The 14,253-nt window shown below is 56.6% G+C and overlaps 1 protein-coding gene across 1 annotated transcript; it reads left to right on the top strand.

Moving 5' to 3' along the window:
* The first annotated feature begins 762 nt into the window (after positions 1–762).
* POLG (DNA polymerase gamma, catalytic subunit) lies at positions 763–14,160 on the top strand. The gene is made up of 23 exons (XM_082489086.1): positions 763–793; positions 1,013–1,664; positions 2,006–2,201; positions 5,585–5,752; positions 6,018–6,164; positions 6,384–6,463; positions 6,931–7,113; positions 7,237–7,400; positions 7,618–7,741; positions 7,812–8,036; positions 8,178–8,298; positions 8,485–8,556; positions 8,663–8,791; positions 9,046–9,206; positions 9,331–9,384; positions 9,482–9,599; positions 10,064–10,199; positions 10,302–10,548; positions 10,635–10,757; positions 11,043–11,214; positions 11,483–11,691; positions 12,776–12,936; positions 14,030–14,160. The coding sequence occupies exons 2-23, from the start codon at positions 1,072–1,074 to the stop codon at positions 14,086–14,088; spliced, it is 3,642 nt and encodes a 1,213-aa protein (XP_082345212.1). The 5' UTR covers positions 763–793; positions 1,013–1,071; the 3' UTR covers positions 14,089–14,160.
* Positions 14,161–14,253: the final 93 nt, after the last annotated feature.

The following is a 14,253-nucleotide window of genomic DNA, read 5'->3' on the forward strand; positions in this document are numbered from 1 at the left end:
CTCTGCCTTGCACCCCATGCTCACTTTTGGCTCTCCAGCCGCTGCTCCATCCCCACTCGCTGAGCTGTCCTCACCCGTGTCGTGGACCGCAGCAGTGAGGGCTTCTGGTGACCCCACATGCGTCCCATGCCCAACTCGCACCTCTGTGGCCACACACCACCCACCCTGTGTCGGTCTGGGTGAGGTTCCCTGGACCCCACCGTCGGTTCCACGCCACCCTCGAGGCCTCTGAGATTTAAGGTATGAGGTTTTGGGGTGCGGGCGGGTCCCCTGGGGAGCTCTGTTGACAGGCTGTGAGTACCCCATCAACAACCAAGTTGAGCCCAGGGCTGCCCAGGGGGCCTCGGGGTGACCGGGACAGCAGCCGGTACCCGGCTCCGCGCTCACAGCCACCCCTTCGCCTTTTACTTCTCTCCCGTTAAAAAACACAGAGCAAAACGCGGCCCGGGGGTGCCGTGACTGCAGGGTCAGCAGCCCCGGGCCGAGCAAAATTTGAGCACTCGGGCCCTCCTTCCTCGACCGCGGCAGGACTCGAACCTGCAATCTTCTGATCCGAAGTCAGACGCCTTATCCATTAGGCCACGCGGCCGCCGCTAGTACCGCCTTCCCCGCATGATACTGAACCCATCGCTGATGGAGCCTACCACTCACACCGCGCGGGGGGGCGGGGGGAACCGGACACACACACACACACACACGGGACGGGACGTCAGCGAGGCCGGAAGCTTCCCCCGGGCGCCCTGGTTTGGATCCGCCCTCCGGCCCAGGCCCCGGCGGCGCGGGCCGAGAGCAGGTAAAGGCGGGGGGCGCGGCGTGCGGCTCTGTGACGGGGGTAGGGCCGTGTGGGGGAATGCATGCGGGGCTGCGTAGCGGAGAGCGTGGCTGCGTGTGCGCGTGCTTGTGGAGGGTGTGCATGGCGGCGGGGGGTGCAGCGCAGCGCGGCCTTCCCCGTCCGTCCGTGCCCGTCGCGGCCCGGCTGAGCTCGCCCCTCACCGTTGCTCTCTCCCCACAGCTCCGGCGGCCCCGGAGGGAGCAGCCCCTGCTGGAGGGGTGTCCCCAAAGCGGGGGGAGATGAGGCGCTTGCCCTGGAGGAGGTCGGTGAGGGGCTGCGCTGCAGCCCGCGGCCCCGAGCCCCGGCGATGCGCCTCCAGCTCCTCCGCCAGCCGCCCGCTGCCGGAGAACCCGGGCCAGGAGCCCGCCAAGGGCCAGCGGCGCATGAACCCCCTCAACATCCAGATGCTGTCCAAGACCCTCCATGAGCAGATCTTCAGGGGGGCCCAGGTACACTACTCGGCGGCCGAGATCCAGAGAAGTGTGGAGCACCTGCAGCGCCACGACCTGTGGGGCAAGGAGACCTCCACGCTCCCCGACGTGGACCTGCAGCTGCCTCGCATGTACGGGGACAACATCGACGAGCATTTTCGCCTCCTGGCACAGAAGCAGAGCTTGCCCTACCTGGAGGCGGCCAACGAGCTGCTGCGGTGCGAGCTGCCCCCCGTGCCAGCACAGTGGGCATGGCAGCTTGGCTGGACCCGCTACGGCCCCGACGGGCAAGCGGAAGCTGTCGACTTCCCCGAGGAGCGGGCGGTGGTGTTGGACGTGGAGGTGTGCGTGGCTGATGGCCACTGCCCGACGCTGGCTGTGGCGGTCTCGCCGAGTGCCTGGTGAGTTGCGGTGCTGGCAGTGATGCTTGGGGTCGTGGTGGCGGGGGGAGTGGGAGGAGGTGGGGGACACACAGCTTCGGGAAGGATGGGGATGCTCCTGAGTGGAGCCTTTTCCTGCAAACCACTACCGGCTTGCAGGGAAAACACAGCAAAGCCCTGAAGCGCAGCTCTGGGATGTGGGACCTGCATCCTGGTTACCAAACGCAGTGCACCCCGGGGTTGGTCATGTCCCTCCCGCAGGTGAGATCCTGCTCAGCACCCTGAGTCACAGCAGGTGCTTTTGGTGTCGGGAGTTCCTACTTTATTTTTTACAGCTGTGGGGTGCTGCATGTTATCTGCAGGTACTCATGGTGCAGCAAGCGGCTGCTGGAGCAGCGGTATTCCTGGTCCAGCCACCTCACCCTGGCTGACCTCATTCCCCTGGAGAGCCCGGCAGGCTCCAGCTGTGCTGGCAAGCAGGACTGGCTGGAGAGAGTGGTGGTGGGGCACAATGTGGCCTTCGACCGGGCATTCATCAAGGAGCAGTACCTCATCCAGGTAATTTGCGGTGCCGTTGCTTTGTGCCAGCAGCTGTGATTCGTTACCTGGATAGTCGTTTGTGCTGGCTTTTCAGGGTTATTTTGGCAGATGTTGGTCTGCACAGAGACCCAAAGGTTGCACTTGCCTTGTCCTTCAGGACAGGTTGAGGTTGGATCCCTTTAGAGGGAGATATTCCCCAAAGGAGCTAAGGGGTGTTCCTCTGAGAAGGTGACACGGCCAGCAGCGCAGCTGAAGTCACTCTACACCAATGCACGCAGCATGGGCAACAAACAGGAGGAGCTGGAAGCCACCGTTCTACTATAAAGCTATGACCTAGCTGCTATTACTGAAATTTACCAGGACAAAGCCCATCACTGGAGTGTGCCTATTGATGGTACAGGCTGTTCAGAAGGGACAAGTGAGGAAGTAGAAGCGGAGGGGTTGCCCTCTACATCAAGAAATGGATAGATTGTGAAAAGCTGTCTCTGAAGAATAGCCATGAGCAGGTTGAAAGCCTCTGAGTGAGAATAAGAGACTGAGACAACAAAGGGAACCGTGTGGTTGGTGTCTACTACAGGCCACCTGATCAAGGGGAGCCTATTGACGAAACCTTCTTACTTCAGTGGCAGGAGGCATCGTGCTCACAGGCCCTTATCCTGCTGGGGGACTTCAACCACCCTGACATCTGTGGGAAAAGTAGCACAGTGAGCTGCGGGCAATCCAGGAGTCTCCTGGAATGCATTGAGGATAACTTCTTAAGCCAGGTAATAAACAGCTCCACCAGAGGGGATGCAATACTGGACTGGATAGTCGCCAACACAAGTGAGAAAATCGGTGACATCAAGATTGGAGGCAGCCAGGGCTGCAGTGATCATGCACTGGTGGAGTTCACAGTCCTGAGGGATACAGGTCAGAGGAAGAGTAAAGTCAGGACCCTGAATTTTAGGAAAGCAGACTTCCACCTCTTCAAGGAGTTAGTCAATAGGACCCCCTGGGAAACTGCCCTCGGGGACAAGGGAGCAGAACGCAGCTGGCAGATCTTTAAGGATGCTTTCCTTAGAGCACACGAGCTCTTGATCCCCAGGTGTAAGAAATCACAAAAGGACGGCAAGAGGCTGGCGTGGCTGAGTCAAGACCTGCTGGTCAAACTAAAGGGCAAGAAAGAAGCACAGGCAGTGGAAGCAGGGAGAGTTATCCTAGGAAGAGTATTGGGAGAGTTATCCTAGGAAGAGTATTGGGACACTGCTTGGCTGTATAGGGATGGGGTCAGGAAGGCCAAGGCGCAGCTGGAGCTGAAATTGGCAAGGGATCCAAAGAATAATAAGAAGGGCTACTACAGGTTTGTCAGCCAGAAAAGAAAGGTTGAAGAAAGTGTACCACCCCTGATGAGCAAGGCTGGCAAACTGGTAACAACAGGCAAGAAGGCGGCTGATGTACTCAACAACTTTTTTACCTCGGTCTTCACTGGCAACCTCTCTTCCCACACCTCTTGAGTAGATGGCCCAGAAAGCAGGAACTGGGGGAGCAAAGTCCCTCCCAGTGTAAGGGAAGATCAGGTTCGTCACCTCCTGAGAAATGTACAGAAATGTATAGAAACTGACAAGATGCATCCTGGAGTCCTGAGGTAACTGGCTGATGTAGGTGCCAAGCCACTGTCCATGCTATTTGAAAAGTCATGGCAGTCAGGTGAAGTCTCTGGTGACTGGAAAAAGGGAGATATTGCATCCAGTTTTTAAAAGGGTGGAAAGGAGGATCCTGGAAGCTACCAGCCTGTCAGCCTCACCTCTGTGCCTGGGAAGATCATGGAACAGATCCTCCTAGCAGCTATGCTAAGGCACGTGGAGGACAGGGAGGTGATTTGTGACAGCCAGCATGGCTTCACCAAGGGCAAGTCCTGCCTCACCAACCTAGTGGCCTTCTATGATGGAGTGACTACATCAGTGGATAAGGGAAAAGCTATGGATGTCATCTGTCTGGACTTCTGTAAGGCCTTCGGCATGATCCCCCACAACATCCTTCTCTCTAAATTGGAGAGGGATAGATTTGATGGGTGGACTGTTCAGTGAACGAGGAGTTGGTTGGATGGTCGCATCCAGAAGGTAGCGGTCACTGGCTCAATGTCCAGATGGAGATTGGTTACAAGTGGTGGGCTTCAGGGATTTGTGTTAGGACCAGTACTGTTCAGTATCTTCACCAATAATATAGACAGTGGGATTGAGTGCACCCTCAGCAAGTTTGCAGACAACCACAGCTGAGTGGTGCAGTTGACACACCTGAGGGATGGGATGCCATCCAGAGGGACCTGGACAGGCTTGAGAAGTGAGACCCTGTGAACCTCAAGAGGTTCAACAAGACCAAGTGCAGGGTGCTGCACCTGGGTCAGGGGCAACCCCCAGTATCAATACAGGCTGGGGAATGAAGGGATTGAGAACAGCCCTGCTGAGAGGGACGTGGGGGTACTGGTGGATGAAAAGCCGGACATGAGCTGGCAATGCAGTTGCAGCCCACAGAGCTAACTGTATCCTGGGCTGCACCAAAAGAAGTGTGGCCAGCAGGGCGAGGGAGGTGATTCTGCCCCTCTACTCTGCTCTGGTGAGACCCCATCTGGAGTACTGCATCCAGCTCTGGAGCCCTTGGCACAGGGAAGACATGGACCTGTTGGGGCAGGTCCAGAGGAGGGCCACAAAGATAATCAGAGGGCTGGAGTACCTCTCCTATGAGGACAGGCTGAGAGAGTTGGGGTTGTTCAGCCTGGAGAAGAGAATTCTCCAGGGAGGCCTTATTGTGGCTTTTCTGTACTTAAAGGGGGCTTATGAGAAAGATGGGGACAAACTTTTTAGCAGGGCCTGTTGTGATAGGACAAGGGGTCATGGTTTTAAACTAAAAGAGGGAAGATTTAGACTAGATATAAGGAAGAAAACTTTTATGATGAGGGTGGTAGAACACTGGCACCGGTTGCCCGGAGAGGTGGTAGGTGCAGCATCCCTGGAAACATTCAAGGTCAGGTTGGACGAGGCTCTGAGCAACCTGATCTAGTTGAAGATGTCCCTGCTCATTGCAGGGGGTTTGGACTATATGGCCTTTAAAGGTCTCTTCCAACCCAAACTATTCTATGATTCTATATACTTGTATCCTGTAAGGTTACTGGAGGCTGCAGCGTTGCAGCTGGGGACATGCCAGGAGCCTTTGAGCAGCTGACAGCCTGTGCTGGGGATGCTTTTGGCTTTCAGAAGAGGTGTGCTAGGAGGCAAAGCTTTGCCTTGACAAAAATGGCCTGAGCAGAAGAGTTGCAGCTCTGTAACACATAGCAGTGCTTGCTGGCAGCTGCAGGACGTTTGGCAGTGTGTTTCTTCTCTAGCACATCCCAAACTGCCTCTCCTCTCTCCCCTGATGTGTCCCAGGGCTCCCGGGTGCGTTTCTTGGACACCATGAGCATGCACATGGCCATCTCGGGGCTGACGGGCTTCCAGCGCAGCCTCTGGATGGCTGCCAAGCACGGCAAGAGGAAGGGACTGCAGCAGGTCAAGCAGCACATGAAGAAAACACGCAGCAAAACAGAGGGACCAGCTGTGAGTAAGGGAGCTGTGGCATGGGTGGCAGGGGACCATTTGATCCTGTAATGGGACTGTTTGCTCCTATACTGGTACCATCTGCTCCTGTACCAGCAGAGTAGCTCCCAGTACAGGAGCAGATGTATTGGGTGAATCTCTCCCAGTGCCTTCCAGATGATCTGGCCTTGGTTTAAAATGGAGCAGTGGCATCCTTTACCCCTTCTGATCTTGGCTGCAGCCAGTCCTCGTCCTGCACCATCTGACCCTTTGGTCTCATTCACAGATCACTTCGTGGGACTGGGTGCACGTCAGCAGCATCAACAACCTGGCAGATGTGCACGCGCTGTATGTTGGCGGAGAGCCGCTGGAGAAGGAGGCACGGGAGCTCTTTGTGAAGGGAAGCATGGCCGACATCAGGAGTCACTTCCAGGTGCGGGCAGCCATCCCAGCGGGCAGCAGGAGCTGGAGATGGGAGCGGGTTGGGAGCAGCTGCTGGGGTAGTTTCCATTTTGCTGCCCTTTCTTGCGCGGGCTTTGGGTGTGTGTGGGGCTGTGATGTCCCACATCTTGCCACAGTCCTGGTGTCTTGCCCCGTGCTGGCAGAGGGGTGGGTGGCTGCTTTGCCTGTTCTCACCTGCCTCTGCCCCCAGGACCTGATGTCATACTGTGCCCGTGATGTCCAGGCCACCCATGAGGTATTTCAGGAGCAGCTGCCGCTCTTCATGGAGAGGTGAGAGCCACTGAGCTCTGCCCGGCATTGACTGTGGTCTTGGCTGGCAGCAGGGAGGATTGCGGCCCGTCTGGGGATGGGATGCGGCTCCTCTTGTCCTTGGGATGGCAGCGGGAGGTTGTGGGGCCCTGAACTCCATTTCAGGTGGGACCTCAGATTCCCCCCTGTTTGCAGGCAAGAAGGAATAAACAGCAGCACTGTGTGACTGGAGGAGGATGTGAGCAGACAGTGAGGCAGATCAGAGACACAGCTTTGGAGTTAGTGCATGGGGTTGGTTTTAGGGCAGCAATTTGTGTGCAGGGCAGGCAGAAGATACAGGGATCCTTAGAGGTTTAGGGAAGAGCATCAGGGGCTGTGTGGAGCTTGGAATCTCTAGGTGAAGACATGTTTGTGTCTGTTGTAGCCTGGTGCTTCCAGGGCAAGTCCCCTCCAGCAGGCATCTAATTCCTCACTGCTTCGGGTTCTAGGTGCCCCCATCCTGTGACGTTTGCAGGGATGCTGGAGATGGGGGTGTCCTACCTGCCTGTCAATGGGAACTGGAAGAGGTACCTGGATGATGCTCAGGGCATCTACGAGGAGCTGCAGAAGGAGATGAAGAAATCCTTGATGAACCTGGCCAATGAGGCCTGCCAGCTACTGCACGAGGACAGGTACCTGTGGGTCAGGGTGTGGGTCCTGCCACTTGCAGGGTGGAGGCCGGATCCTGGCTGGTCCCTGGGGGGCGGTGCTGGGGATGGGAGCAAAACTGTGGTGTGACAGCAGTGTGTCGGCAGGTACAAGGATGACCCTTGGCTCTGGGATCTTGAGTGGGACACGCAGGAGTTTAAGCAGAAGAAAAATCCAGGAGGGAAGAAGAAGAAGAAGGGTCAGAATGGGAACAGCAAAGCCTCTGTGGCGGTGGCAGACACAGACGGGTCCACACAGGAGTGGCAGGAAGGTGAGCACGGGTTGTCCCTGGGGATGAGGGGTGCTTGAGGGATGCCATCCTGGGGGCACCCGGAGGAAGGGATGTGGCTCATTGGCACTGGCAGGGTGAAGCATCGCTGTCCTGTGTCACCGTGCTGAGGCACGTGGCGGGGGTTGGCTTGAGGTCCCCGTCCCCAACAGGGTGTCACCAAGGGTTCTTTGCCAGCCAGTCCTCCTTGTCCCACCAGACCCTGGCCCCCCTGGTGAGGAGGAGGAGCTGAAAGTCCCCGCGAGCCGGGTTTGTCTGGAGCGTCTGAAGGAGACAGTCGCCTTGCAACCCAAGAGACTCCAGCACCTGCCAGGCCACCCGGGGTGAGTTGGGGACCCTGGGTGTCCCCAGGGGTTGCCCTACGCTCTCTGACCCATCCCTGCTGCTCTCCAGCTGGTACCGCAAGCTGTGCCTGCGTCTGGAGGAGGAGGGGTGGGTGCCAGGACCCAGCCTCATCAGCCTGCAGATGAGGGTGACCCCGAAGCTGATGCGCCTGGCCTGGGATGGCTTCCCACTCCATTACTCAGAGAAGCATGGCTGGGGCTACCTGGTGCCAGGGCGGCAGGACAATTTGACGGCAACCCCCTTGGAAGCAGAGGGCCCTCCCTGCCCACACAGGTGAGGGGGATGTAGTGGGGTGCCAAGCTGGGGACTGCCCCTTTCTGGGGGTTTGGGAGCTTCCCAGGACCCTGCCCAGGTACTGCCCTGGAGCTTCGGTCCTCGTTGTGGGTACGTGAGCCCTGCCCTCTCCCCTGCCAGGGTGATCGAATACCTGTACAGACAGCATTGCCTGGAGAAAGGCAAGGAGCAGCCTCTGGGGATGGATGCTCCCATGGAGGACGAGCTGTTGGTGATGGACGGTAGCACGATGTGGCAGAAGGTGAAGGAAGGGATGGAGGGCCCTTGGTGGAAGGGAGATGTTGGGGCTGGGCTTGTTCCCATGTGCATGCAAAAACCAGTTCCATGCATGGCTCTGGGGGCTGGAAGTAAGAAATTTCCTTTAAGTATTAAATCACTGGAGAAGTGGTGCTCGACCCAGCTCCACCATGGTCCCTCTGTGCTGCAGGTGGAAGAGCTGAGCCAGATGGAGGTGGATGCAGAGGAGAAAATGGGTAGAGCAGACCAGAGCCTGGTACAGGTAAAGGGGTTTTCCAGCAGAATGGGGTGGTGGATTAGTCCCTCTTTCCTTGATTTCCCCCTTCTGCTGTGCCGGGGGCGTTCCCAGCATCACCTTGCATTGCTAGTCACAGGAGGAGATGGATGGGCTGTTCAAGCTGGCGGAGGCGAGGAGCCAGCCTTTGTACCACCATGGCAATGGTCCCTACAACGACGTCAACATCCCTGGGTGCTGGTTCTTCAAGCTGCCTCACAAGGCAAGTTGGGTGCTCCTGGGGCTCTTCCTGGGGGCTTCCCAGCCACCCTGTGTCCCAGCTCCCCTGGCCCTGCTGTACAACTGTGTCACCTTGCCTGTCACCCGAGTGCTGCAGGACTCCTGGGAACCCTGTGATCTTGTCTTATGGAATAGGGTGGTGAAAAGGCATCTCTAGCTGGGGCAGGAGGGTGCACAGAGCTTTACTGATGTCCAGTGGTGCTGTGCTGAACCCTGGCACCTCTTTTGCTACTAAAGGATGGGAATGATAACAACGTGGGAAGCCCTTTTGCCAAGGATTTCCTGCCCCAGATGGAGGACGGCACCCTGCGGGCTGCTGTGGGCCGCACCCATGGGACCAGAGCCCTTGAGATTAACAAAATGATCTCTTTTTGGAGGAATGCTCACAAGCGGATCAGGTGAGCAGCTGCTTTCAGCTGAATCATGACGGATGTCCCTGCAGGTGGAGGCTGCGTTGCAGCCAGGAAAGCTTGTGTGGATGTGGGGGGGGCTCAGCATCTCACCTACTCTGTGTCCCCCCAGTTCCCAGATGGTGGTGTGGCTGAAGAAAGGAGAGCTGCCTCGTGCGGTGACCAGGTATAGGGAAGAATGGCCCCAGCTGGGACCATGATCCCTTCCATGCTGCTCCGGGAAGGCTCTTGTAGGATGATGCTAACCCTCACCTCTGTATCAGGCACCCTGACTACAACGAGGAGGATGATTATGGTGCCATCCTGCCACAGGTGGTGACTGCAGGTACCATCACCCGCCGGGCGGTGGAGCCCACGTGGCTGACGGCCAGCAATGCCCGGGTAAGGCCACAATTGGGTCCTTGTGCGTGTGTTTTGGGGCATCCTCTGTGTGTTTTGGATTTGTGGGAGCACCTGGGTTGGAAATGGGAGTTGGGGCTGGATACTGGGGTTTGAGGTGGAAGAGCTGGTGCTGGGACCCTTCTCTTGCTGAAGTGCTTTGACTTTGGAAGAGGGGAAGCTCCTGAGCTTCAAAACTTGGTGAAAGGAGAAGAAAACAGTGAAGCATTGGTTTCTGTCCTTCCACAAGCTTCCCTTCTTCCACAATGGAGGAACCTGGGGAGAGTAACCAAGTGATCAATGCCCCATGTGTGTCAAAACCCAGTTTTGACTTTCAGAGTCAGGGTTTAGGGCATGGGGAATGCCGTGTCAGCACGCCACGGCTGCCGGAGGAAGGCTGCTCCCATGCTGCTGAGGAGGAGTGGGAGGTGCAGGGCTTGTGCTGAGCTGGGTGTCATGTCCCACAGGCCGACCGGGTGGGCAGTGAGCTGAAAGCCATGGTCCAGGTGCCGCCTGGCTACGCCCTGGTGGGCGCAGACGTGGATTCCCAGGAGCTCTGGATAGCTGCTGTCCTTGGTGAGGCGCACTTTGCTGGCATGCACGGTGAGCTGGGGCTGTGGCGCAGGGAATGGGTTTGCTGGGTAGTGGGCTGGTCCCCCGAGCCCGGTCTTGTTTGGTGTCCAACCCCTGCTCCCTTCCTGGCAGGATGCACAGCCTTTGGCTGGATGACTCTGCAGGGGAAGAAGAGCAATGCGACAGACCTACACAGCAAGACGGCTGCCACGGTGGGCATCAGCCGGGAGCATGCCAAAGTCTTCAACTATGGGCGCATCTATGGGGCCGGGCAGCCCTTCGCCGAGCGGCTGCTGATGCAGTTCAACCATCGGCTGACACAGCAGCAGGCACGTGAGAAGGCTCAGCAGATGTACGCTGTCACCAAAGGTGTCCGGAGGTGGGTGCTGCCTGGGGAGGGTGAGTGGGGATGGGGATGGTGGCTGTGTCCCACGGGACCTGGGTGTGGGTCACTCTCCCTTCTAGGTTTCATCTCACTGAGGACGGGGAGTGGCTGGTGAGGGAGCTGGAGCTGGCTGTGGACAGGGCAGAGGACGGATCGGTGTCAGCCCAGGATGTCCAGCGGCTCCAGAGAGAAGCCATTAAAAGGTGAGATGCTCTGACCTGCTGTGGCACTGGTGGCACCAGAGTGCAATGCAGGGGGAGCTGGATCCCCGTGAGCAGAGAAAGGAGAGGGGGTTGGATGGTCCTGATCTTCCCTCTCTGCTCTCCCAGGGCTGAGTCTGACCTGGGGGCTCCCTGTCTCTCCCAGTGAGCAGATAACAGCAGGAGGCTGCAGGGGCTCATCTGGCTGCCCCAAAGCATTTAAGATTCTCAAACAGGGCTCGCAGCCTCTTCCCTTGCTTCCAGCAAACCTCCCCTCTGCCCTGCCAGGTCCCGGAGGAAGAAGAAGTGGGATGTGGTGCAGCACCGAGTATGGGCTGGAGGCACTGAGTCTGAAATGTTCAACAAGCTGGAGAGCATCGCCTTATCCCCGTCCCCACAGACCCCAGTGCTGGGCTGTCACATCAGCAGGGCCCTGGAGCCTGCTGTGGCCAAAGGGGAGGTAAGGATGGGGCTCTGTGCTGCTGAGCTCTTAAGTTTGCTTGTCTTCTCCAAAATGGCAACCCTAAGTTCAGCCCATCTTAAATGGTGGAGGTGCAGTAGGCCCTTGAAGCCATGAAGAAACCCATTGCCCCTATTCTTTATCTGCATGCCATCAAGAAGACCCAACAACCCTGAATTTAACAGGCTTCTCCCAGGAGCTCTCCTGTATCGGTACCAGGCCCTGGATCCTGATGCTTCTCTAGCATCTGTCTGTTTCCTTCCACCAGTTTCTGACCAGCAGAGTGAACTGGGTGGTGCAGAGCTCAGCTGTCGACTACCTGCACCTCATGCTGGTTGCCATGAAGTGGCTCTTTGAGGAGTTCGACATAAAAGGGCGCTTCTGCATCAGTATCCACGATGAGGTGCGCTACCTGGTTCAGCAGCAAGACCGCTACCGGGCAGCCCTGGCCTTGCAGATCACCAACCTCCTCACAAGGTGAGCTGTGGTGGCTGTGGTACATTCTGGTGACAAGCACCAGTGCCTCTGGCATGGGACAGGGCAAGCTCAAGGGACTGGGGTGACAGCAAAGGGGTTAGCTTTGCCCACACCAAGCTGGTGCAGAGAATTTTTCTTCTGCTCAAGGGAAGTTGGCAGCGCTGGAGGTTGCAGTTCCTTCATGCGTGACTTGAGTGGCTATAAATGGAGCTCAGCTTTGATTTCCAGGGATAACATGCTGGCAAGGCGGGGATGTCGTCAGCTTTTGGCTCCTGCAGAGACGGGGCCAACCATTCCGCTCTGTAGGATGTGAGCGCATTGCGTCCTGTTCCCTTCAGGTCTGTGGCCATTGTGTGGCAGCAGCCCTTGGGCTTGATTGAGCAGCTGGGAGCCTGAAACTATCCCCATCGCTCATCTCCCCCCTGCCCTCAGCGGACATCGAGGGGCACGGCTTGTTGTCTGTGCTGTGAGCACCGGCGCTGTTGCCCCTTCCGCAGTGTTGGGCTGTTCCTGCTGCCTCCCTGCCCCGTGCAAAGTTACTTTCAGCCTGGAAAGCTCTTGACCTCAAAGGGCTCCCTTCAATCCGGCTCTGGCACAGCCAGCTTTGCCAAATCCCCTTCCCGGTGCTGGAGGGTATTTGGGTATACAGGAGCTGGCCAAAGCTTTTCTCAGATACAGCAAACAGCCTTTCTGTTCCGGTTGCAGCAGGCGCAGCAGGGGCAGGCACCCTGACGTTCGTGCCTTTGTGCTGGCTCCTGCGAGCACGGGGCTTCCTGCTGGGAAAATCCAGCATCTGCTCTGCCTGGGAGGATTAGCCAGCAGTGAAGGGCCAGGTCCTTCCTTTCTTTGAGGCGGCTCAGTGTACTGTTACTCTCTTCCTCCCATGTACGCTTTAGCAATACTTGACCCTCCTGCTACCCAGTACTTCAAAAGCACCTTGTCTTCTATCCGCTGAGTGACGTGGGGTGCGAAGTAACCTGTTAGCAATGGCCAGCTGGGATTTTGTGATGCTGTGGCTGATCAGAGCCAGGTGTGACAAGGCTAAGGGTGATGTGTAGCACTGCCTGGTCTCTTCTTCTTCCAGGTGTATGTTTGCATACAAACTGGGCCTCCAGGATCTGCCACAGTCAGTGGCTTTCTTCAGTGCAGTGGATGTTGACCAGTGCTTAAGGAAAGAGGTGACCATGACCTGCGTGACACCGTCAAATCCAACGGGCATGGAGAAGAAATATGGTATCCCTCAAGGTGAGTGGTGTCCGTGTGAGCTAACCCCCCTGTAATCCCCCCTGCACAAGCCTCCCTGGCTTAGGCAGAGCACTTGGCCCACAGCACCCTTCCCTGAGGGCTCCTCTGTTCGTGAGCCCCTTGCTTCCCACCCTGGTGCCAGCCCCTCTCTATCCCTCTTTCCTTTCTCAATCCCCAAGTAGTTTGTGCTGCTGCTTCCACATATTTCTGGTAGTGACAAGCTGCACTCTGTTATTGCACACACTCATCATTTGCTTTGTGCCCCTCAAAGAGAAAGGAGCCCTCCTGTGCACTTTCAGCACAGCCCAAGATTGAATTGCTCCTTCTCTGAAATAAGAAGGAACAGCTGTGCAGATTTTGCCCTCCAGACCCAAACTCTTCCAGCCTTCAGTACTTTCTCTCCTTCCCCACTCCCCCTTGGCCCAGCACATCTGCTCAGAGAACTACCTTGGCATTGCTGTGTTCTTCCCCAACAATCCCAAGGCCCAGACTCATCCCTATCTGCACTCAGTATAACCCTCTAACTGCTGCAAACAGACATTTTTAATTCTTGGCTGGGTGCTGCTTTAAACATCGCATCGATGTGCGGCAGCATTTTCTTAAATAAGAACCTGCCTTCAGATTTGTTCTCTTAGTCATTGAACACATCAGACACTCCATCCTTAGGTAACCTTTATTAGGAGTCTTACAGGCAAAGGGTGCTTTTAGAAACAGGATTTGTGTTCTGTGGGCAAAAAGAGCACTTCTATTCTCACCAAGAACAAGGCAAATTAAACAAGTGCATCGTGTCAGGGTCAGCAAAAGGGTAACAGCAAAGCCAGCATCACCCGAGGAAGCTGTCACCTCTCTGCTCCTCAGGAGCTGCATGCAGCAGCAAGCTGTAACTCCGAGGCAGAGCAACTCACGTTTCCAGCTTCCTGCTGGTGCCGGTTCCTTCATTCACGCCACCACACAAAACAGAAGTTTGAATAAATTTAGAGCTTTTTGTGCTACACGCTCTGAATTAAAGCAAATCATGACTGTCACTCTCTTATAATATAGTCTGTGAGTGTACTGCAGCATGAAGGGAACTGATTGTCCCATTGTCTTCCAGGAGAAGCACTGGATATATATCAGCTAATTGAAATAACCAAAGGTTCGCTGGAGAAGTGATGACGCTAGAGTGCCAGAATGACAGTTGTCCAGAGAGCGCACCAGAGCCTGGCTGTCCTTCCAGAAGGAGATCTTTTGGCAGGGACTGATCTTGGTCACTCTACTTCCTTTTTGCTGTAAGAAGGTATGTTCCTGGGGAAGAAGATTTTGATAGCAGCATATTCA

This window comes from Vanellus vanellus (genome assembly GCF_965231255.1).
Source record: "Vanellus vanellus genome assembly, chromosome: 11".
NCBI lineage: Eukaryota > Metazoa > Chordata > Aves > Charadriiformes > Charadriidae > Vanellus > Vanellus vanellus.

Bases quoted from the DNA above. Each gene is read 5' to 3' on its own strand.
- POLG (XM_082489086.1), top strand. From the start codon at position 1,072: ATGAGGCGCTTGCCCTGGAGGAGGTCGGTGAGGGGCTGCGCTGCAGCC. The intron at 8,037-8,177 runs GTGAGGGGGATG...CTCCCCTGCCAG, and splicing joins GGCCCTCCCTGCCCACACAG to GGTGATCGAATACCTGTACA. The intron at 9,385-9,481 runs GTATAGGGAAGA...CCTCTGTATCAG, and splicing joins CTGCCTCGTGCGGTGACCAG to GCACCCTGACTACAACGAGG.